General features: G+C 37.7%; 1 protein-coding gene across 11 annotated transcripts in view; it reads right to left on the reverse strand.

Annotated features, from left to right (window-relative positions):
- Positions 1-27,927, reverse strand: part of LOC103106019 (connector enhancer of kinase suppressor of ras 2-like) — a 526,863-nt gene that overhangs the window by 240,683 nt on the left and 258,253 nt on the right. For 3 of the 11 annotated variants that reach the window (XM_056808958.1, XM_056808953.1, XM_056808956.1), the window contains one exon: positions 21,888-22,001. The exons of the other annotated variants lie outside the window; for them this stretch is intronic. In XM_056808958.1, the coding sequence (XP_056664936.1) occupies positions 21,888-22,001 (114 nt within the window). The remainder of the gene's footprint in view (positions 1-21,887; positions 22,002-27,927) is intronic. 11 annotated transcript variants of the gene reach the window in all.

Here is a 27,927-nt window from a genome sequence, read left to right on the forward strand (position 1 = left end):
ATCTAGGGACCTGGAGAAAACCAAAGTGCTTCCAAACACTAACAAAGAGATAAGCAAATGGGCCAACAGGACTTTGCTTCCTTCTTTCTGGCAACTCACAAACCTTGACGAGAATGAAAAGAGGGCTCAGTGTTTTGACTCTTTGGCTGTTCCAACCTCTGCAAAGCAATGCTTCCATTTGAATAAATCAGCCTCCCCTATGCCCTTCCCAGGCTCAGAGAAATTGAGGCAGAGCCAGATCTACTGTGGTTCTGGAGCCAAGGGATGAGGAGGGACCATCCCTTAGGAGAGGAGGATTGTCCAGTACTACTATTACTTACCACTGAGCTGAAATACTCTTTGAAAGGTGATTTACTAAGCAAGGTGGGACATGCAGGCTGTGCTCAAGTAGAGCTAAAATGGCCCCATTCACAGATTTGCCCCTTCCTTCGCCACATCCTCTCTTTCCAAGAATAGTTCATATTTATAATTGGGGAAAAACTTTATATGTATTCTTTTGTGGCATCAGGGCACTTTAGTATCTATGAGCATGTGGATCCCTACACCATTCATATGATATGACTATGAGAGGCACAATGAGCTTCGCTTTTGGAAAACTAAGGTTCCCAGGGGTCATGTGACTGACTGATTTCCTTAAACCCACATGTCTCCTGACTCCAGACCAGCACTCTCTATTTTTAAGACACCATGATAAGCACTTTGAGAAATATAGAAAAAGAGACACCATCTAATGAGGTAGTTAAGGTAATAATGGGTGGGGGGGGAAAGCATCAGTTTTCCAGTCAATAGATATGGATTCAAATCCTGTTTTGCTACTCACTTAGATAACTTAGGTTCAGAGTCAAGAAAACTTGAGTTCAAATCCAGCCTGAGACACTTACCAACCATGTCACTTTGAGTAAGGCACAAGATATACTCAAAGTTGTATATACTCAAAGAAGATCAAAACTGATGGTGTTATGAAAGATTTAACTTCTGGAGGCAATGAGACCAATTAAGATGCCATCCAAAGAGTTCAGGAGATTAACATTACACATGTCTCATGCTTAGAATTGGACATGGAAAGGGACAAGTCTTTTTTTGGTTTCTGAACCCTACAACTAAACATCTGGTTTGCCTTTGGGCATTTGCCTAAATCTTTCAACCAAGAGAAACCAACATTCTAGTGACTATAAATTATTCTGTACAAGAACAACCAATGTCTTAGCTTCAAAATAGCCTAAAATAGAAAATGGTATCTTTTCTGGAGAATTCAGAAAACTGTAGGAAATAAAATATAGCATAATTTGGCTCTCACACAATATTTAGTAACTAAAACACTAGTAACTAAAAACTAACCCCTCAAAACTCTAAGATTTCCCCAAGATCTCTTAAGTACAATAAAATATTGTGAATTTCCCAATTTGTATGGAATAAACATTTTCTTGGGTCATACTAATTAATAACTCCAGGCAAAGATGGTTAGTTATGTTAGCCTCTACTCACATTTTTGTTGCATGTCAACTAACTACTTTCATTTTATTTCTTTATCCACATTTTTTCAACTTTTCTCTTTCATCTTAGAATCAATGCTAAGTATTGGTTCCAAGGCAGAAGAGTGGTAAGGGCTAGGCAATGAGAGTTAAGTGACTTTCTCATGGTCACAGAGCTAGGAAGTGTCTGGGGGTAGATCTGAACCCAGGGCTTTCCATCTCTATGCCTGGTTCTCAATCCACTGAATCACCTAGCTGCTCCCCCCCCCCCAATTTTTATCAGTCTTAAATATAATGGTTAAAAGAGGCAATATAAAAACTCTCAATTTCCCCCAATTTATCATGTCTAAAAAGAAACCAATTCATTTCTCACCCCCCCCCACCTTGAGCGTAACCTTTTCTCCACCTTTATAATTTTTTAAGCATATCTATGAAGGCACCATTTTCTTTCCTTGAGAACTCCTAAGTCACTTCTGACTCCTCTCCTTTCCCCCCCTCCAAGTACTATTGTAGGTTTTGTGTATTTGGGGTAATGGCTCTCACACTATCTCCTCTCCATTCCCATGGCCACTCCCCTCCTGTTCAATCATTTATTACTGCACACACCTCAGTTACTTTAGGAGTCACTTATGCTTCTTCTACATCCCTCCCAATCCTTTTTATACTTTGCTACTGAACTTGGACCACTCTCATCACTCTCCTGGCATGGCCTTAAGGACAAGAAGGAAAACGAATCCTAGGTCTTCAGTGATTCCACCAAAGTTCTAGCTGAGAGATAACTAGCTCTCTATTTATTGCTTGTGAATGCCATGCCCATGCTTGCCTCCATACCTTTAGGGTCATGCTATTGGAATGTCTGGCCTCCTTCCTCTCTAAGTTCTATTCACTGTTCAAGGCTCAGTTAAATACACATGATAGGAATCTTAACATAACTTCATGTTATTGGCATTGCTTCTTTGTCCGGTTGCACTACATAATAAAGATTCCTTTTAAGACCTGGGATAAATGGTTTAAAGCATTTAACCTTCATTAACTTCCTCGGTTTCCTCATTTGTAAAGATAATGGCAAAGTGTCTTGGTTATTTGGAGAATATTACTTTTCAGGGGGAAAAAAGGACAGACTCAGACCATATATAACTAAGGTGAAACATATACATACATAGCATATTAAAATTTCCTAGGTGAAGATAATAATTTCATGAAAAAAGAAATATGTTAAAAATATATAGACTTGATAATCAGTCTAAGTGATCACCCTCCAGAAGGGCTTGACTTTCCTCCTTCAGCCCCAGTGCATTTGATCTTCTCTGGGGCAGAAGAGTGATGCCCTCTGACCATCCCTATATCTGCCAGTTTATTCAGGGAAACATTTAGTGAACTTTCACTGAGTCAGGCTATCTCTCTGGCCTGCTATTAAACAAGCCTTTCTCAGACAGAAAGAAACAGACAGACAATTGAGTGAGGCTAAGACATTTGGAGCCAGACATCTGATAGCCTGACTTATGTAGACCCAACCCCTAAAGTCTGTTCTAGGACTAAAGTTCTATAATGCCAAGAACCTGTACATGTTTATACTGCCCCCTCCTGGCAGTCATGCCTGGGAGGGGCAAATTATATATTTCTTGAAGAACTCAAAAAAGTCATTGAAGGGAAGGCAGATGTGAATTATGTTTTCTATTTGAAATCTTTTTTTTTTTTGCTGATATTTTAAATAAACCTAACTATGGGTTTAGATAGGAAAGCATGGTGTTTTTTTAAGAAAAAAACCCCAAGATTTCTTTGAAATTCAATTGCTAATAAACATTTTAAAATTGTAGTCATTTCCCTTGGCCCTTGGGTACCTTTAAGATAACAAAGTTAAATTAAAGGAAGTTAAAGGGAAGAAAAGCAGTCCACCCACATTAAAACTCCAAAGACAGAAAGTAAAATGCCAGAGCACAGCCAATTACAAATGAAAACAAACACCAGGAAAGCTCCCAAACTCCAAAAGCTTACATTTTTAGAAGTTCCTGTGATTACATGCAGCCCATCATATGTTGACTTGATATACATCCCCCAAAGAAAAAGCAAGAGAAGAAATAATTAGGATATGTGGGTGGTTAATTCTACACAAACCAGCTCCCTTCAATATTGCAATAAACAAATAAAAGATGTTTGCACAATAATGGAACAACACTTGTTTTGGATTAAGCTCAATGGCATTTTAGCAGATTGGAGGGAACCATGATTGAATAAAACTTGCAAAATAAAATGAAATAAAATAAAACAAAACACATTCAGAGCCAATAAAAACACATGTTCTCTTTTTAATGTGTCCATGAATTCCTACATGAGAACATAAATTCTGTCCTAAAAATTTCCTAAAAGCTCAAGCAATAATGAAAAAAAATTATACATATTATTTTTATTAAAAACACCTAGTCATTAGATTTTTTCCTTTAGAATTGCACCGTAGAAGTATTTTTAAAGAAACCATGTGATAGCTTTTTGGAGATGTACTATAATATTCCATCGCAGAAAAACGGCCACAGTGTCTCTGGCATGAGTTTGATATACCCTAGCAAGGATTTGGTTTGGTTTGTTATTACGGGAAGGCTTGAGACATACGTCCCACACAACGACTTCTAAACCCAGAATCTTAGAGATGAAAAGAGCAACCATAATTTTCTAGTACAACCGGAACCCAATGCCATCATGCTTCCTCAAGTCTGCTACATTTTCCTTTGACAAGTCATATCCTCTGAGAACTAAGTAGAGAATCATAGATCTAGAATTATAAGGGACCTCAAGAGACCATTTTGTCCATTTAACAGATGAAGATACTGAGAAAATGAAGAAAGAGAAATAATTTGCCTAAAATCACATAGATAAGGTAACCACCAGAGTCAGGATTTGAAAATAAATCATCAGTCAGTGCTTTTCCCCTTTTCTACATTGCCTCCTAAGGCCAAACTTATATTTCTTTTAAGAGATGACATATTTTTTAAAGCTGAATTTAGTAACCTGAAGAAAGGTCAACCTCCATCCAATAGCTACCTTGGCTCCTGGTAACCAAGTGCTGCATCTCTAAGGTGCCATTATATACAGGAACCATGTTTGTATTGCAAGAGAAGTAGAGTTTTTTAATGTGCTGTGGGATTTTTTAAACATGAAAATATGAAAGCCTAATCTATTTAGCATGAAGAAGTACTATGAGTACTACTGATTTTCAACAGAAAATTCTTTCCCCAAATCACGAAATTATTCAAAAGCACCTAGAGAATATGTCTCAGAAGTCTAGCACAACACCTCCTCCCAAGAAAAACAAAATCAAAAACTTGAACGTACCGCATTCATAAGTGGCAAAAATATTTTTATTGTTGAGTTTTTTCAGATGTTAGAGAGGAGGGGTTGGTGATGGTAAAAACCCATAATAGAGGATCTTAACTTGGGCCCCAAGGACTATCTGTGAATAGATTTTTGGAGGTCCATGAACTTGGATAGGAAAGATAATTAAATCTTTGTTTTCACTCATTTCTGACTGAAATTTAGCATTTCTTTCCATTTTTTAAAAACCTTTTTTTTTCTGAGAAGAGGTCCCTATATGTCATTAGACTGCAAAAGAGTCTACGACACAGCAATAGTAAAGAATTATTATACTACACTGATACCCACATTTCCTCTGTGGATTTGATAATGGGGAAGGGGAAAGGGAGATAGTAGATAAGGGGAGGGGGGAAGCATGAATGAATAATTTGGAGCTGCTCATTTAAGTTCTGTCTTGATCACAGTATCCACAAAACTGTAATCAGCTTGACCAAAGAGATCAAAGAGAATAGAAGAACATTGGATCCTGGATCTGGAGCTGAACGGAACCCTAGCAGTCACCTAATTCAACTGCCTCTTTCTACAACTGAGGGAATAGAGGCCCAGAAAGGGTGATTTGCCCTAGGTCATGTGAGTTATCTGACTACAAATTCTATGCTGCTCCCATGGCAGGGAAGAGGATCAGTAAAAAGGAAAGACTACTCTAAGAATATTCAATGGTATTTTGTTTTCTGTGTTCAGAATTTCTGGGGAAAATTCTTTAAAATTTAAAAATTTTTATTTCATTAAATTTTTATTAATTATATGTAAAATTTTTTGTAACGCTCATTTTTTAAAATTTTGAGTTCCAGATTCTCTCCCTCTGTTATATCCCTCCCACTGAGAAGGCAAGTTATATGATATTGATTATACATGTGAAGTGATGCAAAACATGTTTCCATATTAGTCATGCTACAAAAGAAAACACAAGAAAAATCAAGAAACATAAAGAAACTAAAAAAAGATCATTTCAATCTGCACTCAGAGTTCATCAGATCTCTCTCTCTCTCTGGGAGCAGAAAGCATTTTTCATTATCAGTCTTTTAGAATTGTCATTGACCACTTTGATTGGCGTAACTGTCTTTCACAGTTAATCATCCTTATAATATTGTTCTTACTATATACAGTGTTCTTCTGGTTCTGATAACTTCATTTTGCATGAGTTCATACAAGTCTTTCCAGGTTTTTCTGAAACCATCATTTCTTGTAGCACAATAGTATCCCATCACACTCACAATTTGTTCAGCCATTCCCCAGTTAATGGCCATTCCCTCAATTTTCAATTCCTTGACACTGCAAAAAGAGCTGCTATAAGTATTTTTATACAAATACGTTCTTTTCCATTTTCCTTGATCTCTTTGAGATCCAGTAATGGTATTTCTGAGTTAAAGGGTATTCACAGTTTTATAGCTCTTTTGGTGTAGTTCCAAAATGTTCTCTAGCATGGTTGAACCAGTTCATGACTCTATCAACAGTATATTAATGCCTCTGAGAAGTATTCTTGTATTATTTCTTGCAACATAGAGTTGACATTTTTGACTTGTAATGTTCTTCTGGGAACTCTATGATTCTTATGTTGTCTCTGTGCATCCTGTCCTCAAGATACATGTTTTATTTGTAGGAAAAGCATTCTTTAAAAATGTTTGTTTTGATTTTTTGCTGTTATTGTTTTTTTGTTTCTCTTCTTCCAGATTGTCCTTCACTTCCATTTATTGAATTTTCAATCAGTTGTCCTCTGCTTTATTTCTTTGCTGAGACTAGCCACCATGGATTCAATTTCTTCTATTCTGCCAATTATTTTCGTTGTCTAGGTTATAAATTCTGTTCTCATAGTTCTTATTCCTCCTCTTAAGCCACTAAGGAACAGAAAGCTGAGGTTTTAAGCTCTCCTCAAAATCCTTTGGGTCCTCTACCTTATCAGGTGTTGAATAATTTTCTTTTGTTCTATAGTTTTTATTCATAGATTCATGGAGTATTTTACTAAATCTGGAGATCATATTTCCTTTTGCTGTTAATGTCTTCCCTGTTGGTTTGTCTGCTTATGCTCAAGATCTTTGAATTTTCTTCCTCCTGAGATGTTTGTAATTTCAATCCTGTTTTCCTTATTTTCCCTTATTGCTCTCTTTCTGATTCCCTCCCCTCTGATGATGGCAGGAGATTGAATTTCAAAGTGTCTCAGCCTCTTCCCAAACTAGCCAATTCACAATACAATGACTCAGGTCTCTGTCTCAGGGAAGTTTTTTTGGGGACAGAATTGGCCCCCAGCGGGATATCAGATCCTTTTCTTCAAGGTTAATGAAGTGCTGCATAGCATCTTCTCTCTATACAAACACATATGTCCTACTCATTCCTGCTGTTTCCTAGCCCTGGTCCAATGGGACAGAACTTTGCAATTAGGGCAGATTTCTTCACTTTGGTTTTTGGATCTCAGTGGCTTGAGGAGGGATGGTGGTGATGGTCAAAATGGAGAGCTTAGTTTATGGACATATGTCTTACTCTTAGTTCTTCCATTTTCTTGCAGAACTCTGTTGCAGTGGTTCCAGTAAATTTCCTTGGCACTGAGGGGGAGATTTGGCAATCCTATGTGGTTGCATTCTGTTTTCAAGCCCCTGAATGCACAGGATGAGAGATGGCAGAGGGGATGGATGGTAGGTAAGTATGAATTAGGCATTAGTTTGTGGAGTTATTCTCCTCTTTGGGGTCTTGGTGTCCTAGACCATGGAATCTCTATCTCTGGTACATAACTTTGAGAGATTGTGAGGATCAGAGAAAATGTCTAGTATGTCGCCTGACTCAGAACATTTTACTCTTATTTTAAAAAAATAATGATCATTGAAAATGTGACCAACAAAAAAAGAGTATGGGGAATCCAATCAAATATTTCATCCTTGCACAGGACCTTCCACTTGCAAGGGACCTAGTCCTCTTTCTCTTTCCTCCACTCCTTAAACACACTTTCCCCTCTTGCTTTAGAAAGTATGATCAAAGAAATACCACAATTTATAATGTAAATTGTTTGAACTACGAATCCACTCACTGTCCCTATACCTTTCCAGATCACAATACGCTTTCCTGGTCACAGAGCCCTAAATGTGTTGTTTTCCCTTATTATAACATAAGCTTCTTGAAGGGAGGGACTGTCTCATTTTTGCTTTTGAGCTTCATGCGTATTGAGTACTTAATTAATATTTTATTCATTCATTCACACCGCCTAAAAGCCTAGAAATATATTTCCCCAGTCAACCTTTTGCCATAAATATCCAACTTGGAAAAGAAAAGGATTACAAAGCCTGTTGTCAGTGACAAGGATTTTCCGATCGTGCTTTAATTTTTCAAACAAATCACAGTCAGTGAGGTTTACCATTGAGGATTCTTCTGGAGTCTTTATAAATACCTGCTTTGATAGTCAAGGTTCCACTTGCTTGAACACAAATGTGCATGTAGTAAATATTACGCATTTGCATAATTGAAAAGTCATGCCCCGGTTGCCAGAGCTGTCTGAAGTACAGCACTGGGAGAGTAAGACTGGCTGACTCCTCTGTAAGCACTAGCTAGGTTGAGGCCTTTGTATTGTTAGAACTTTGACTGCTATATCTGCAACCAAATGCTAGTCACTTACTTGCTTTCTAGACTGGGAAATGCATGTGCCATCATCAGAAAGGAAAGAACCTTCTGCCAATATTTCTGTTCTCTTTCCCTTGGTCTCAGAAGGGCACCTGCTACTATATAATACCTAAGCTACTCAAAGGTGTCTTCTGGACTCTACAGGAAAGGGCCTAGGTGCTAGGCCTGGCTTTGCCCCTAATGACCCTAACTGTGCTAGTGCCTTTACTCCCCGGCTTCAGTTTTCTTCTCAAAAATGAGGGTTGGACTACAGTGAACTTCTTAACCTTTTTATGCCATAGACTCCCGTGGTGGTCTGGTGAACACTATAGACCTTTCCTCTGAATCAAGTTTTTAAATAATTGAAGGAAATGATAAATTTCAGCTAGAGGTTAGTAAAAACAAAGACGTAATTTCCCCCAACCAAGTTCATAGACCCTGTGAAATCTATCCACCCACTCTCAGGGCAAGAATCCCTGGTCTAAAGGCTCTCTAAGGTGCCTTCTTGCTCTGTGATTCCATGACCTATTTTATTTAAAGTTTTTGCTGTGCTGGGTTAACACTCTAAAATAGGCCATAAAATCATAGAGGAAGAAGGCACCTTAGAGAGTCTTTAAACCACCCTCCTCATTTTTGAGAAGAAAACAAAGACCCAAGAAAATGAAACCACTTGGTCAAGGTTAACACAGACAGCTAGATGGCACTGTGGATAGAGTATAAGGCCTGGAGGCAGGAAGACATATTCATGAGTTCAAATCTGACTTCAGACACTAAGTAGTGGAATAGAGCCAAGATGGTAGCTTAGAAGCAGTGAAAGTTGAAACTGTTTTGACAATCCTACCAAACCAATCTTTAAAAACTGCCTCAAAACAATAGGACTCAAAAACAAGCAGCAAGAAGGTGTGGGGGGGATTTCCTGCTGAATACAACTTGAAAGGTAGGCAGAGAGAGTTGATTTTAATGGGATAAAGGGAAACAAAACAGCTGAGTTAGTGGGAGAGCTAGGGTTAGGCCCTAGATTGTCTTATCTAGAGCCAGGGGTAAAAAAAGCAAGGCCAGTCTGTAAGATTAAAAACATCAGTTTTGTTGGCTCCAAATCAAGCATTATTAAATGTTAGAGAAAGTAACAAGACTTGGGGATAGCACTGTTAGTTGTCTTACTGAAGTATTAGTGAGTTATAAACTCAAAGATATTAAAAATTAATTATTAGATATTAAATAAATTAGATAGTCTTGGGGAGCATTTTTGAAACTATCACCTATTTCCTCAGGGGAAACCTAGCCATTTCCTTCCTCAACTTTTAACCAACAAAATCAGAACATTCGTAACTCAATAAAATAAAGTTACTTTGAGAAATAAATAAATAAATCTAAAGTTACTTTGAGAAATAAATGAAATCATAATAAAGTGGTCTGAAATCTTGATCAAACAGAGAAGAGAGAAGCAAAATTCAGAATAGAACTGCTTATAAGACTATTACATTCTACTGTACCATGCCTATTAATTATCCATTTTTGGCCAATATTCAGCAAATTAAAACCAAAAGGAAAAAAAATTTATATCAGGGACCAAATTATTCCATTTATCTAGCTACAGTGTGCAAACAAAATGGATAATTGCCAAATCTACACTCTGTGCTGGCTAGACAGTCTTTGTGTGGTAATAGGCAAGGCCTTTGTATCCAGAAATTATGCTATACTTACTAGCTTGGTATTAATCACAGTTGCCTTAGTTACATGGGGTAAACCAAAAGATCACCCCCTAATTGACATTCATTTTTTGTTTGAATCCTAAAAAATAGCTTCAATTTGTTCCCTACCTTCTTGTCCCTCCCACAAAGAAAACAGACACAAGCTGAGCTCTTCCAAGAAAAAAAGAGTAATAAACTTTTTGAATAGCAAAAATTCAACTACCGTGAGCGGCTTTGTCAAGATTTCTCTCCACTCTTCCTATTCTGATAGTACATTGTTTTAAAGATGTTTGAAAATGAGCATGTAGGTGTTTTTGAAATACATATGTTTACTCTCCAAGTTCTGGCACAGGAGAAACAAATTTTCCACTTCAGAAGATAAACTGATCTCGAAGATGATAACAAGATAGAAAAATGCATTTGTTAATAAAAGTAGCTCTCCCCCTCCATATTCCCAGTTCCTCAATATCCCTTTCAACAGCGGGGAGATTTAAGGACAAATATGTTATAGTGGGGGCATTCGTCATCAAGACTCCTGTCCAGTGGGCTGTCAGGTCCTTGCTGTCCACTGTAACTGATAACAGAAGGGATACACAATTCATTTGAGTTCACTATGGCAATTGTTGTGATGAACATCTACCAGACTATGTGTCTATTAGTGTGAGAAGACTCTGACACCTACAGAGACAGCTTTGAAAGGAGAATACATCCCTGGACTTCTTGGAGAACTACTATGCATTTTAATGCTTACACTTACTTAAAAAGAAATGGCACAAGCTCTGGAATTCATTTGGAATGGAATTCCAAAATCTTTTTAAGGGAACAAAAAAGGTGCTTTTGAACAATGCCATCAGAACCAAGTAATGCACTAGAGATAGTTTCAACATACCAGTTTACTACAAGGATATCAACTTTACAACTAAATCAAATTGTCATTTCTTGTGAACATCTCATTGCATGATTTCTCCTTAGGGAATACTAGTTTGGGGCCCTTAAAATTGACTTCATTCCTTTAAGGGGGTGACAGAAAATGCATTCATATGAGAAAAGTATATGATGATATACCTACAATTGGTTATGAACCAAATTTTCCAAGGTTCTCCCCAATCTTCTCAAAAAAACCATTTGCTCAATTATTGAATCTTAACAACTATACTTGCAAGTTTTGCTCTCTGGCTTTACATTTCTCTGTATATACAACTATTTGACATACATGGACAACATAGAAAACAGTTGTGAGGAAAGAAAGTGAGGAGCCTATGATGTGGCTAAGACAAAAGAGTAGGATTTCAAAGTGCTCCATAGGCAACAATCATATGAATTCAAGCACACCTCAAGAAAGAAGCAGCAAATAAATGGGGAGGTCACATGAGGGGTCTACAAAAGCCAGTCATGGTGGAATCATTTCCATCAGAGATTGCCAAAGGTTTATCCAGAAGGAGTCTAGACTTGTTGATCAATACAGATCATTCAAAGAAGAGACAGAAACTTTACATCACATGCAAAAGGAAGCATCTATTGGATCCCAGGACAGATATAATCATGTAGCTGAACTAAGACACTGGAAGCTCAATATTCCTTAGAAAGAGAAATCAAGGTGAATTCAACCAATTGGTTGCAATAGAACTGGAACATCATTATAGACATAATTGATTCCCAGACTATTTAGAGAATATTAATCCCTAAAAACTGAGGAATCAAAGATGTTGCCATACCAAATACTTTTGGTCTCCAAATTCAATGGAATAAAAAGCTTTTAAAAAACAGAAACCTAGCAGAAGATAAAAGTATAGGGGAACAGGATGAAATATGCATCATCCCCTATTGTCCTGCACACTACTGGAATTGTCCAGAAGATGTTTTCAGTAAATCTTCATATCTCAATATCATTATTCAATTACAAAAAACCAGACATTTTATCTACCTCTATAGCAGTCTATGCAACATTAAATATGTAAGAATATTGGCAGAATAGCAATTGTCCCTGGACCACTTCTTTTTGATCCCTATCAAAAATATGAGAATGAAATAATAACAATAAAGTTTTAGGAAATCTCTTTCTTTAGTATAATGAATCCTCCTATTGTGAGTGGTAGATTGAAAGCAAAAATGAGTATCTCATGCCTTGAGAACCAGACAGCTAAAGGCACAATTTTCAGATTTAGTGTCTTGAATAACTTTTAAACTAAATAGTTCTTTCTCAACATTAGCTTTGGAGTTGCATGAACTATCATTGAGTTCACAAGAAGCAAGAAATCCATTGCAATGACAGAGATTGGTTCAGACAATTCCAAATAGAGGGAAAGTTAGGTACATATTAATTTAAACAAACACAAAGCTATCTTTCCAACAGACCAGATTTATTGCCTTTGCAATAACTTGGTCCAGCAACCCTGGTGCAATTGCTACTTCATGGGTCACCTAAATGTGTTTTGAGTCTTTGATGGCTGGGTAATGATGTGTATAGGTTGCCTTAAAGCTAGGAGAACAATCATTACCATGGAAAATCCTCAAAGAAAGGATTTCTATGAAAATGAATCATGGTGGGTGAGCTATGTTTCATATTTAGTCAACAGTTATAAAACATCTTTGGACTAAAAAATAGCATAATAACTCTCTCCTTAGGCTACAGAACTTATATGTAAGGTTTTTACTTCTGTTCTTTGATTAATTTAAAGTGCATGTTTAGCTCTGTTCACTTTGAAACTAAAAAAAGAAACTGGCTATAATATGAATTATCTGTTTTTCTCTAACCTCTATCTTCCCCCCAAAGTGCTGGGGTTAAGTTTTGGATTTAAGCAGGCCAAATCCTTGGGGTTCTTTCAGAGATGATGTTTTATGGATCAGTCACCAAATCATATAAGACCAAAAAAAAGAAACAAAACTTTTGGGACTTGGAGAAAAATTCATTTTTGGTGGGAGATGGGATCTTTCTAAACATTTCCATTGCCATTTTGAAATAGAATAAACAACAGGGTTCCAGTGGCAAGAGCCCTGGATTGAGAGTCAGAGAACTGCAGCTCAGATTCTGACTTGATCACTTCCAAAGCTGGGTGAGTTGAGGCAAATGACTTTACTACCCTAGGCATCACTTTCTTCTTTTGTCCAATGAGGAGATGGGACTAGATAGTCAATGAGGTATCTTCAAGCTCTATGTGTATTATTTTATTGAAAGTTAATTGAGTATCTACTATCTGCAAGCCACCATTGTAGGAGTTAATTTTCAAATGGGTAAAAAATGGATCATCTGTCATTTCTATGCCTTTACATTGTTTAACTCCCATACCTAAAAGCACTCCCTCCTCACCTCTGGCTTACAGAATATCTCTCTTCCTTTAAGATGAAGCTCAAGCAGCACCTTCTACATGAAGCTTTTCTGATCTCCACAATTATTATATATATGTGTATATATATATATACATATGTGATATGTATATATAAATATATAATATATTTGATATTTTATACACACACATTTGGTGTCTCCTAGGATAGAATGTAGGATGCAAACTCCCTAAGGACAGGAGGGCAGGTATTGTTTTTTTTATTTTCTTTCTTTGTATGTTTGGCAAGGTGCCTTGCACATAGTAAGAGTTTTATAAATGCTCATTTTCCCACTTAATAAAGCAGTTCTTCCAAATATTTCCATTTCTCTTCAAAGCTCCCATTCTTCCCTATCTTTTTTCACCTTCTCATTTGAGAACCTTGTTTAATATTTCAATTAAAAAATGGAGGCCATCACTAAGAACCCTCTTTTCTTCCTTCCTCCTTGTATCACATCTGCCACTAGCTTCTCATTTACTTCTGTCTCACATGATGATGTGCTGTTTCTCCTCAGTAGGACAAGAGATAGTATTCCATTCCACCTCCCCAGTAGATTGCTCCCTCTGTTATATCCATTTTCTCACTTCAATCCCTCCCTGGCTAATGACTGCTTCCCTACTACCTACAAACATTTTCATGTTTTCCTGATTCTTTAAAATTTTTTTCATCTGATCCTTTCATCCCTCCTATCATCCCATATTTCTCCTATCTTTTGTGGCTAAACTCCTTGAGAAGACTGTTTGTCTACAAAAAGTGCCTCCATTTCCTTTATCTCATTCTTTTTTAACTCTGTAGTCTGACTTCCACCCTAAAATTCAACCATGAGTGTCTTCAAAGTTACCAGTGATCTCTTAATTGCCAAATCTAATGACCTTTTCTTAATCTTCATTCTTCTCCTCTTGTTTGCAACCTTTGATACCATTTCTTACCCTCTTATCCTGGATATTCTCTTCTCTCTAGGGTTTCAGGATATTACTCTCTCCTCTTTCTCCCCCCCCCCCCATCTGATCATCTCTTAGTCTCTACTACTGGATCTTCCTTCAGGTCACACCTACTAATTGCAGGTGTCCCATAGGGCCCTCTCCTGGGCTCTCTTCTCTTCTCCTTTATTATTTCCCCTGGTGATCCCATTAGCTCCCACAGATTCAATTATCATCTCTATGCTGATGCTTATCAAATTTACTTGCCCAGACCTAACCACCCTGCTGACCTCCAGTCACACATCTCTAATTGAATACTGGACATCTTGAACTTAGATGTCCTGTGGATATCCAAAACTGAACTCATTATATTTCCCACCAAACTTTCCCTTTCCAAACTTCCCTATTACTACTGAGAACATCATCATCCTTCCAAAGGCCCAGACTCACAGCCTAGGTGTTATCCTCAATTTCCTACTCTCACTCAATCTCACCTCAGTGTCCAATCTGTTGCCAAGGCCTATTGATATCCACTTGATACCATCTCTTGATAATTCTCTGTCTCTGCTCTGATGCTACCACCAACCTGTTACAGGCCCTTATCTCCTCAGGGCCAGGCTGCAGCAATAGCCTGTCTATTGGTTTGCTTGCCACTAGTCTCTCCTCACTCTAGTTCGTTCTCCACTCATCCACCAAAGGAATTTTTCTAAAGAGTAGTGTAAACCTCAAAATTTCTTAGACTTATAAATGTTGGAAATTTCACCATTGGGAAATTTCATACTTGAAAAATTTCCTATTGATAGTGGGTCTTGGCTATTGGAATGTGAACCCCATTGGCATGAGAGTTTCCCCCTCCTCCCTTCTTAAGATTACTTTAGGACAGAAATCTTTTGCTGAACAATGGAAAGGACTTTGACCTATGCTTAAGCATAGAACAGGAATTTCTTTGAGTCATGATTGATTTTAGAATTGATACAATGGAGATACTTGGAATCAATCTCCACCCTACTCAGTCCTAACAGGATTGAGGAAGGGCTGCAGCATAGATCAAAATTTAATTATTCCAATCTCTACCCTACTCAGGTTAACAGGATTTAGGAAGGGCTGTAGCAAAGGATCAAAGATTTAATTATTTGAAAATATGATCTTCAACAGACATGTGCAAAGCCAGAGACCTCTGGGCGGTCCTGGGTTAAGCTAGAGCCTCCATTGGCACAGGGAAATTGATGGACAGTGATTGGTAGATGTGAGAACTGAGGGGAGGCAACTTGGATGGTTTCCTTAAAGAGAGAGGGGTCTGAAGACTCAGGGTGGTGTTTGAGGAGTTTGTCAGAGTGGTTGCAGGGTGCTCGGAGAAGCTTGCTCTGAAGGAAGCTGAAGGTGGGGGCTCTGAGACTGTTTCTCCATTTTTGGTCACATGAGTAATAGGGACTGATCTCCTTTCTTTGCCCCAGCTATCTAAGGGCTTGGGCCTTTTGGCCCAGCCTAAACAGAAGGGGGTATTTAAGCCCTATTCCCTTCTCTCCCCTTTCTCTCTACCTCTATCTCACTATCTCTAATTCCTTTCTTCCTCCTGTTTGTAATTAAAACTCCATAAAAGGTTGACGGCTGACTTGAGTTTTCATTTAGGAATTACATAGCTGAATTCCTTGGCGACCTTAAATTAATATATATCAGTCTTTTAAAGGTTATTTCCTTGTCACAGTAGATCCAGTCACATCACCCTCTCCCCATTCTCATTTCCCCCCACCCCCATGAGTTCCAGTGGCTCCCTATCACCTCCAGGAACAAATATAAAATGCTCTGCTTGGCATCCAAAGCCTTTTATAACTTAGCTCCTTCTTTACTTTTCCAGTCCTCTTATAGCAACCTCTTCTCCACATGTATTCTCCATTCCAATGACAATGGTCTCCTCTCAATTCCTCCCCAAAGACCCTCTATCTCTCAACTCCTGGCATTTTCCTTGGTTGTCCTTTATGCCTGGAATGTTCTCCCTTCTCATCTCTACCTCTTGGCTTTCCTGACTTTGCTCAAGGTCCAGTTTAAGTCCTACCTTCTACAGGAAGTCTTTCCTGATTCTTCTTAACTCTAGTGCCTACCTTAGTTGATTATTTCCAGTTTATTCAGTTTATAGCTTATCTATCTTATGTCTCCCTGTAGAGACTGACTTTTGCCTGCCTTTGCATCCCCACCAGTACCTGCTAGAGGAGAAGGGCTTGATAATGTTTACTGACTGGCTGTCTTGTTGATTGACCTAGATTTAAATGTGGAAGTAAACAGCATCAACCCACTTAATGCAACTACAATTTTTTAAGAAAGAAAGAAAAGAAGCACTGTTTTATAGGTACACATGAAGAGGAAAAATGATGTTTGTATTTTTCTTGTCAGTTCAATATATATTTAAAATCATTAAAAAATCTAAATTCCTCACAGTTTTTACATACAAAGAAGATTTGGCCTGGCTAACTGTAATCCAGACTCTGACTCTTCACACTCCCTTCCTGGTGTTTTGTGCCAGGCCCTGAGGAGGGAACACCCCTACCCCATAGCCTCCACCCCAAGGCTGGCCTGTGGCAGTCCTGCCAAAGTCAGGATTTGCAAAGCATCTGTTGAAAGTAGATTTCATGGAAAATTACATGTTTTCAGCCAAAGGGAATGTCTGTTTAGGGCTCAGCTGCCTAAATGTTTCTGCTTCTGATCAGGGCCATTTCTGAACAGTTAATTCCAGGGGACAGAAATTCAGCTCTTTTTTGAAATAGAACTGCTAAATTAAACTAGCTGCCTTGTCTCAGTCAAGAGTTATCTTGAATATCTTGTTAAGTCAGCTCGGTATCGCACAATCAGGTACCCACCCACAGCCATCTCTAAAAGTTGACAGATTAGGTAGCTACCTCTGTTCTCCTAATGCGACGACATGTATAGCCACATTCCCACAGAAGTAATTAGAGAGTCCCATAAAGGTATGTAGTTAATGCTGTCTGGAGCCAAATCAAACAAAACTGACCTGGATAGGCTTTTGGTGCACCAACCTCAAGAATACAGAGTGAGTTATTGTAAGAGCAGCTCTGGACAGCTCACAAGGAGTCAGTCCCATCTGCCTCAACTGGTCTACTTCCTAAGGGGAGCTTCTCAGGGTCATTGTTTGGAGGGTGCTGCAGGAAGGTGCAAGAAGAATACACAGCAAGCCCAGTGCCTTCCATAATGACTTGATTCCTCTCCAGGGCCAGGGCATGGGTAGACAGACAAAACATCAACCACATGATGGCAAGGCTCTCTTCCCAAACAGAGAATGAAATGCCAACTGGTGGGGCAATTTGGGGACAGGTTGTTATTCACCAGAGAGACATCAATTTAAATTTGAAAAATAAATATTATTTGAGCCCTACTTTCTCACGATATAACAAAAAGCTTATAATTATATATTGCTTTAAAGCAAGTTAGAGTCAGTGTGGATCCAGGGATAGGAAGTTTCCTGCAAGCCAAGAATGGACCATCTGGAACATATTACTGGCTTGGTGCCTTAACCTCACCAAGCTCAGCCCAGCAGTCCCCATGTGGACCACAACACTCCATCGTGAGGCCCAAACCAATTGAAAGCAAAGCTCCTGTCTGATATTAATGTGTTGATGTATATAAAAAAAGAAATACTGTAAAAGTATGGTTTTCAAAGTCAATCTAAGGGCCACAGAGGTGCTTATGCACAGTATAGTGGCCCCCATCAGGCCAGACAACTCTAAGGCCAAGTTGCAGAGAAACTGCTGACCTGTATTAGGAAGCACCTTTCCCTGGGATAGGAATGCAATGAAGCAATGAAATCGCAGTTCTCGCCTGTATCTCTAAGTCTTTTACATATTTGATATAACAACATGCTGAGCTAGAGAGGATGCACATTCTCATTGGCTTTAAAGATGAAGAAGTTGATGCAGGGCAATTTAAGTGACTTGCCTAAGTTTACATAGCTAATAAGTAAGAACCAAAATCAAATCTTCTGACTCCAAGCTCAAGATTCCTTTCCATGTACAATACTGCCATCAGAGCCACTTTGCTTTGTATCTTGCCATGAAATTACTCACAGAAGGACTTAAATTATATTTTTAAAATATCTGTTGAGGGAGAGGAGAGAGAGATAGAAAGAGAGAAAAAGATAGAGAATGTGATCACAGACCAAATACTTTTTTAGAAAGGTACTTTTAGCTAGTGGTGGTATAGTATTTCAGGTGTTTTTTGGTGTTTTAATTCTCTTTTAAGTTTCCTCATCCTTTGAAAAAATTCAATATTCATTTGCTTTAAAATGGAAAGCTCCATAAGTTACCACATTGGATTTTTAGTTGCTACAAAAGTCACATGTAAACTTTTCACTGGTTCTGACAACTATGGCTATTTTTTAATTACCTCACCAAGGTAGAAAAGATCTAGTTGTTTATTTCTTGAAATCCAGCCCCATTCAGGTGGTGTTCACAGGAAATACAAAGTATTTGTAAGGTTTGCCTGCATTAAACATTACTTTTTCCTGTAAATTTATTGCCAAAGTATTGTAATGTTATATATCAGAGTTAATGATAAATGCTTTTATTTTACCTAATGTTCTGAATTAGTCACACAGATAACCAGGAATTAGCTCATTTAAATACAATATTTCCCAGTTAATTGACCTATATAGATAAAATGCTTCCCAGTCAATTGCCCTTTATAGGTACCATGTTTCCCAGTCCATTGGTCTATATAGATACACGAGTCCCCAGTTGATTGGTATTCAAAAGGGTTTTGAAGAGTGACCAAGAACAAAAGATTTACTTCTTGAGCAACAACTGTGTACACTAAAAGTGTCAGCCTGTAAAAGGACCTAAGGATTCTGGATGTAATTGAAAAACCAAGCCAGGGGAGATGACTTCAAGATCAGAGAGACGAAGCTGCCTGACACATTAGAGTTGGGCCCAGAACTGTTGCTCATAGCTGGAAGATGTTGAGAAGAGACTAGGTCATTGTGCCAAGATTTGACTTGGATGTGAGAAAGGGGTCTGTGCTGGAAAATGACCTTTTTGGTGGTGGCATATTCCCAAATGATGTTGGAGGGCTTCATGGGCCACCTGAAACACTCTGAGAAGACTGATGAGTGCAGTCTGAGCTAAAGCCAGTATCTTGGGAGTTGTGTAAAGTACAGGGAATATCAGTGGCTGACTGATCCCTTCCAGAAATGGTAGTATCCCTGATTCTTAGGAGATCAAAGACCTAATTCATTAGCCTAATAGGTTTAGACCATACATCTGAACCCATCATTGGGGCAAGTGCAGCAATTTGTCCAAAGTCTACAAAGACAGTAAATAGCAGTTCAGAGACTGGAATCTGAGACTTCTGGCACGGTATCCAGGGATCTTTCCATCTCACCATGCTTTCTCCATAAAGTTACAAAACTAAACATCAGACCTAAGGGCTAATGTTTTCTTTGACAGAACTATTGTCTCTAGCGCTCATCTTTCTTTTTGTCTATGAGATTGGTTATTTAGAAGACTTTCCCATTGGTGTTCTTTCACTAAACACTATGAGAGAATTATATTGTGCTTGATGCTTTCCAAAGCACTTTCCTCACAGAAACCCAGCAAGGTAATCAATTATTATTATTATTATTATTATTATTATTATTATTATCTTCATGTAATAGATGAGGACACTAAGGCATAGAGTGCTCAGGATCACTCAGCTAGTACATGCAACAAAATCCAAAGCTCCTGATTCCATGTACAACAATCTCCCTACTTCACCATACTGCCTCTCTCAACCAATGAAACAAAATGGCTTTGGAACACACACAGGTCTTACAGTTGTTGCTTCTTTTCCAGCCAGTTCTGTGTTTGGATATTTGATTTTCTACTGGTAGAAATTTTGCCCAAATCACTAAAACTGAGACAATCTTGGCATCCTTATACTATACTGTCTTTAAAAGTTACCTTAAGTATAGTATGGATTATAATATCATTTTGGCATGTGTTTTAGAATTTAATGATGCCAGCCACACAATTCAGTCATAAATTGACAAGTCGTTCAGACATGTATCCATTTCTGCTCACCATTAACAGTATCTGAGTACAAACAATTTGCTATAAAAAGTTCTAACCTCTATAGCTCATCAGACCATTACGCTGCAATTAAACATTCCATGTAACTATATTATTTCCATTATATGCATATATAATAATAGGACAGTAGATGAAAATGATTCAAAGAAAACACATACAACAATTAATTAATGATGTGCTGTGTCTAGCCTTTCTGTTAGCCAGAGAGATTCTATTCTAAGAAAAAACATACAGTAATTAATAAGTGATGTACTCTGTCTATCTGTAAGTCAGAGAGAGCTACTTGAAGAAATCACCTGAAGTTCACAGAAATGCAAATATAATTAGAGAATCATGGAACTGTTGGGCAGGAAGGGACAATGTAGTTCACCTATGGTCATTAAAATAATGAAAAGGAAATGGTACTGTTGCTTTTATTTTTACCTCACAGCCACTGTGGGATATACTACCACCTACTTGAAAACAGCTCACCCCAAAATTAAAACCTCTCTTGTACCAAAGAAAAATATCTAAGCAAAAACAACTGATACAGTGACTACATCTTATAAAATAGGCATCCTTAAGCCCCTGTAGTCCACTACTACTCTGGTAAGAGGAGGAAGGTATAATTTGTCATTCCTTCTCTAGGATCAACATTGGCTCTCATAATTATTTTTTAAAAATAATTTTTGCTTATTTTTATGTCTGAATCCACTCCTTCCCACCTCCATTAAGATAGAAGAAAAAACAACCTTTGGAAACATGTATAGTCAAAAAAGAGAAATTTACATATTGGCCATGTCCAAAAAAAAAGCCTCACTCTGCACTCTGAGTTAGAGTTAACTAACCCTAACTCTCTCTACATGGAAGAGAATATCCCATTTCATAATGTATCTTTTTGGAGTTATGGTTTGCCATTGTGTTGATGAGAGTTTCAAATTTTTTGAAGTTGTTTTTATAATATTATTGTTATTATATATGTTGTTTTCTCATTTCTGTATATTTCACTCTGTGTCAGTTCATAGAAGTCTTCCCAGGGTTCTCTGAAGCCACCCCTTTCATCGTTTCTTATAGCACAATAGTTTTCCATTACATTCATATATCATAACTTGTTTATCCATAACCAAACTGATGGGTACTCCCATTTCCTTATTTACCACAACAAAAAAAGAGCTGCTAAAATATTTTTGTACATGTGCATCATTTTTCTCTTTCTTTGATCTCTCTGTGGTACAGATGTACTAGTGGTATCACTGGGTCAAACGGTACGCAAAGCCTAATTACTTTGGGGGTATAGTTTCAAATTGCTTTCCAGACTGGTTGGACCAACTCACAGTGTATTATAATTATTCAGAGTTCAGTTTCCTTTTATTAAACTTACCATTATGTTATGCCTAAAATAATAAGAAAAAGAAAAAGTACCCGCCTCCATGTCTGCTCCAAAGCTTGAGTATTTTCACACTTTGCAAACTGACTTACCCCACTGGTTAGTGTGCTGTTGATGTAGACAACTTCTAAGTGTCCAGAACGATTTGATAGAGTATCCGAAGACAGAGAAATTATAGCCTCACAGATTCCAGTCAAGCTTTTGCACTAGGATAAAGAAAAAATTAACAGAAAGATGTATGAGTTATCACATGAAAGTCATAAATGTAAACTAAAGATCTAACTTATATACAAGAACACATAACCCCAAGTGGATTATCTCCCTACCATGATGGATTAATGGGCAATATCTGAGTTTCTTTACTCGTTTTATTGGGTTCTTTTCCCCTCAAAACAAACCTACCCATTATACTTAATCTCACTGGCTAAACTACAGCATGAGATATGATCCAATAAAGATCAGGGAGAGAGAATATTTTACTTGCGCGTTGGATGCCAGGTGTGTTCTTTCCGGTAACAAGGAAGGGAAAAAAAGGCAGACAAAGGTTGACTGGATTCAGTTTCCTAGGTCTCTCTGTTCTGTGGCAGGCAGGTAAAGTTGGACCGACAGATATGAGGCATAACTAGCCCTGGCTATATACCTTTATCTGCCTCTACATTTTAACAGAGCTGCAAACATCTATTTATGATGGCTTCATTTTCAAAGCACTTCAGGTGGAGATTTGCCTTCACTGCTTCCTTTTTTCCTTCCCTTCAGGGACTATGCTGTCATTTCTTTAAATTACATTGAATTATGGCAAAGTGCCTAAGGGAAATTCTACAGCATGGATTTTTTAAAAGCACAATGAATCCTAATATCTTACTTGAAACAATAATTAAAATCTGATTCCCAAAAATCAGAATCAAAAGTTATTAGAGCAAAATAAAAAAGAAAATAGGTTCAAACAATGGCCCATTGAACTAGCTTATACCTATTCAGAACTTTTTGAAGACAGGGGCCATCTCTTGTGACTCTTTGTAAAAATAGCCAGCATTGTTCAAGAGCAGGAGCTCATTTCATATTTGTTGTTGATGATCGCACAAAACTAATTATTGGACATTTTCACAACACAGGCAAGATTCAATCTCATGTTGGCTTTAGGCAAAAATATAGCTGGCAAATAATCAGGGCTTTTAATTATTTAAGGACAGTGGAGTTGAGTCATTTGTGACTTGGCTTCCATATTCATGCTAGTATCAAATATCCTTGCTCTTTTACCATTTAGCCAAGCTTCAGTTAAATAGAAGCACTAGCTATGGAAAATTATACATACATGCATAAGTTGATTGCTTTCTTTAAGTAGAATCATAGAATTTTTGAGCCAGAAGGCACTCTAGAGATCATCCATTTGGATTCTTTCATTTTCTTTTTCAATTTTTCTTTTTATTATGAACTTAATCATAAACAAATACAAAACTGCAGTAGAAAAAACAATAAACAAAATGAGGAATGTGTATGAGACTGAACTTTGGTGAAATGAATCTGTTTCCTAGAAATTTATATTTAATTTAATATGTTAGGAGCAATATGATTATCTGTGGCCCCTTCTCAACTTTTGTTATCTTCTTTTCTTTCTTTATTTTTCTCCCTTTCTTTTTGGCATCTTAGTTGTTTCCTCCTAAGTCATCCCTCCTTGTAACAAATAGATAAACAAATGTGCAACAAATCAGCACATTGGCTGGATCTGAAAATATATGTCTCATTCTGTATCCCTAGTCCATCATTTCTCTGCCAAGAGGCAAGAGGTGTGCTTTATCATCATCAGTCTTCTGACAACTCTCTTCTTTTACAGAGAAGGAAACAGATATTTAAGGAGTAGAAGTAACTTGCCATAGGCCATGCTGGTTGTTAATGGTAGAGCCCATGCTAGAATCCATATTCTGTGATTCTCAGTTGAATGTATTTTTCATTACCCCATCAGCATCTGAGTCCACTCCTGTCAAATGTGAGGCTGGAACTAAGAATATTTAAGATGCCTTTCCAGTTCTAGAATTTTGGATTCTATGTCATAAAATAATGATACAAACCCGGACAGTTTAACTCCTTCAATAGTGACAGAAAATTGTTGTTAGCTGGAATATTTTACCAGATGAACGTGGGAATAGTCTCTTTTGCTGCCTTCTCTAGTGAAAAAGGCCAAGGAATGGCTTGATTTGGGAAATGAAGTAAGTGCACCTTCCAAGCATAGGAAGTGTTGTTTGGATAGTTTCTAGGAATTAGCTCATTATCTATATAGCATATGGGTTGTTTCTCCCACACTCCCCTGCCTCCAGCCCTCATCTCCTAGTACCTAAAGGCTTCTGGAGTAAGATGTCTCTAAGTATACTCAAATATACTATCCAGAAATAAATGAAAATGTCTGAAGCAAGAGCCAGCTTACCCGTTCCCATCCCTCCTTGCTTCTCACTTAGCAGGCTAAGTTATCATAAGACAAGATTCTAAACCCAAAGTACTACTATGTCTTCTGATAAAATGCAATCACTTGTCAGATTTTTCTTGGCGCTGAGATAAAATTGACCTAGGCTTGTAACAAATCATTCTAACAAGTCATTGTATTATTTGAAATTATTATCAGATTTTCTTTTACTCTTTAGCAGCATCTTCACTCCAGTAAGACAACTAGAAGAAGTACAAAAAAGAAAGAAGTGTCCATTGTTTTCAAAGATAAATATTCACCAGTTTTTGCCCCTCTTGTTCAGTAAACTTCAGTTGTATCCAACTCTCTGTGACCCTGTTTGAGTTTTTCTTGGCAAAGACACTAGAATAGCATGCCATTTACTTCTTCAGCTCATTTTACAGATGAGGAAACTGAGGCAGAGTTAAGTGACTTGCCCGGGATCATATAGCTATTAGGAGTCTTAACAGCTTTGAACTCAGGAAGATGAGTCTTCTTAACTTCAGGTCTGGCACTTTATTCACTGAGCCACCTAGCTGCTCCTTTATTCCCCTAATTAAAGCCAAGTAGCAACTGTAATTGCCAAAAAAACTGACAAGCTAATAGACTGAAATTGTAAGAGGTATTATTCCTTAAAGATGCCAAAAATATTGCCAAAAATTGAATTTGTCACATTGAGACTCCAAAGGAGTCACAGAATGGGAGAAGACAAAAGAGCTACCATGTCTTGTGCTGTCCTTAGCAGACCTCTGTCAGCATCTCTTTCAGCCATGATGGCGTCTTTTGGATAATGATGGGGGGAAAGCAAAAAGCAAAAAGAGAAGGAAAAGCTTTTATGATTTTTCTGGCTATTCTGTCATCTCCAAATGGCTCAGTCTTTCTCCAGAACCACTATAAGCCAAACAATTTGAGACATTCTCCAGCTAGATCAACTATAATGACACAAATGATCCTCTGAATGTGTCCGGTATTTCACTTTAGGCTTATTCTTCAACAAGCCATCATTCTTGCCATTAGCTAAGCTAAGTAGTCACCAGCACTGTTTTAAAGCATGACCCACGTTGTGCTGGTATGAATGATTTGAGTAATGAAATCAAAAAGGCTCTCTGGCTGGAATTTGACATTGATGTGCCAATCTCATCTTCTTTTCTTTTGGAGGAGAGGTAACTTCCCATTCACACTTCTTCCCCCTCTGTCTCACAGCAATGAAACTAGAGAATTAGTGAGAAAGAGGGGAAAGTGACAGAGAAGAAGAGAAGTGGTCAACAAGAAACTTTGAGCCCTTGAAGCCTCTTTAGTTTATGTTTTTATTTGTGAAGTTGACAATTGGGAACATGAGTATAATCCTGTAGCCAGAATTAGCTGCAGAACCTCACCTGGCTAAACAGCTAGATAAAGCCTCTCGTTCTAGTCCCTTAGGAATGTCTTGTGTTAACCAAACAGTCAATCTGGGGGATCTCAATTCCCCTACACATACTCAACAGTTTTCTCTTCTGCATCCCTCTGGTTTTCATTATACTCATTCATCTGACCAATTAAGAACTCGTTCTTCGACTATTAGTAAAATGAATCATTGTATTAAGATTAGCCACCACCTACTCTCCACACTAGCTTACTAAATTAAGAGTCAATGCTTTGTAGTGTTGTGAATTGGCAAACTAGTGATCAGGCTGATTCTAGAGCTATCCAAGTTCTACCTTAGCTCTACTGAATGACCCTGAATAAGTCACCCTAAACTCCCTGAGCCAATGAGACCAAGTATAAGGCACAGATAAATAAGATCTGCCTTAAAATCCCTCTACATTTTGCTAATGTCTTGGCTCAGACTCCATATTCAGCATTTTATAGGTAGTAAGAAAAGTCCAAGATGCTGGAACTAAACAACTTGGCCATTCTTTCTCTGTGTTTCCCCAGCTGCTTTTATACACTGGGAGAAAGGCATACTCAGTTGAGAAGAACAGAAACTACTGCCAAAGACAAAAGGAATAATTTACTTTCAATTCCTTTCCATTTAGAACTCTTTTGTTTTATGTTGGCAGCATTTGATTATTGATAAGAAAATAATGGAATGGCGTCGCTCTAAACATCAGGAAGCCCAATTTTAGATGTGGCAAGACCCTTGAATCAAGACATCTAGTCCAAACATTGTACCTGTTTCAGGGATTCCTTCTGCAAGACCACATCTTTAAAAGGGTGAGGTCATCCAGACAGGTTTGAGGAGTTTGGGTTGAAGATGGCAAATCTGTGCAACTCTCTCGTTTTTACCTGGAGAAGTTCTCTTTTTGGGAAGCAGCTCTTCAGAAAGTCACCACAAGTAAGTGCTGATTTTAATTGCTATTATAGCTATTTGTAGGTCTTAGCTGCCTTACTCAACTGTGAGTGGAATCATAGCATACTCACGTGGTCATTTCTCTAACCATGTAACATCATAAGCTCTTAATAAACTATTGATTCTTTTTCAATATAGTGATGAAGAGGTATGAATTTCTCCTTTAGTAGAAAAGGAAAGGGGAAGTCTCTTTAGGTTCACTTAAACTTCTAGGCTAGAATTTTCCCGTAGAGAGAAAAGCCAGCTCTGGATACAATTCACACCTTTCTACAAACAATCTGTGTGCTCTGACACACAACTCAAAGGTAGAAGGATTGTTTGATATAATTAGGAGTTCCAAATAACTTGATTTACTCTAAATAGTGATATTGGCTTAAACTTTCTAAAATTAATTTTAATGGAGAAGATAAATGCATAAGAAGATGGAGAGGTACTCTATTCTGAAGCTAAGTGATACTTTCCATTAGGCCCAAATAACCAAGGAAAAAAATCTTTGGTAAAATTCCACAACAAACACTGTATGACTAGAACAAAATCACTGCTATTTTATACAGTGCCCCAACATTCTTGATACTTCCTGTTTTATATCCGATGCTAATAAGGAAAGGTTCTACATTTTAATTTGGTAAATCCTGTAATAGCAAACTTTTCCATTATGACAATTAAATCTTTCCCTTTATAGAACCACCAGGCAAACTAGCCTCAAAATCAATTTCTATTTCCCCTTTTGTATTTCTAATCATGCCTTCTTGTTCATTATTTTATATGTGATAAAGCTCTGTAAAAACATGTAGCTGTGGTTTTCATAAAAAAAATTAAAGCTAGATAACATACATAAGCATAGAAAGACAGTAGGGAGGGACAGCTAGGTGAATCTGGATGGAGAGTCAATGGATTGAATCCAGGACCGCCAAATCTGACCTCAGACACTTCCTAGCTCTGTGACCCGGGGCAAGTCACTTGACCCCAATTGCCTAGTCATAACCACACTTCCATCTTGGAACCAATCCTTAGTATTGATTCTAAGATGGAAGGTTAAGAGTTATAAAAAAAATAAAATTTTAAAAGAAACAAAGACAGTAGGGAGTAGCAGATAGATGGCTAGCCTCTGCATTAGGAATACCTACCTCTGAAACATAGCTGGGCAAGCTGGAGCAAATTACTTGCCTTTCTAGTCAGTCACCAAGAACTTATTAAGTACCAGACACTGGACAAAGTGCTGGAGATACAGAGTTCTAAGACTAAGTTACAAACAAATTAACAATCCTGATTGATAAAGGGAGTTTCCACACTGGGAGTTTTGAGCATCCATGAAATCAGAAGTCTAAGTTTTAAAAATGGAGAGTATTATTACCCTAAGTACTGCCAC

The sequence above is a fragment of the Monodelphis domestica genome, chromosome X (assembly GCF_027887165.1).
Source record: "Monodelphis domestica isolate mMonDom1 chromosome X, mMonDom1.pri, whole genome shotgun sequence".
NCBI lineage: Eukaryota > Metazoa > Chordata > Mammalia > Didelphimorphia > Didelphidae > Monodelphis > Monodelphis domestica.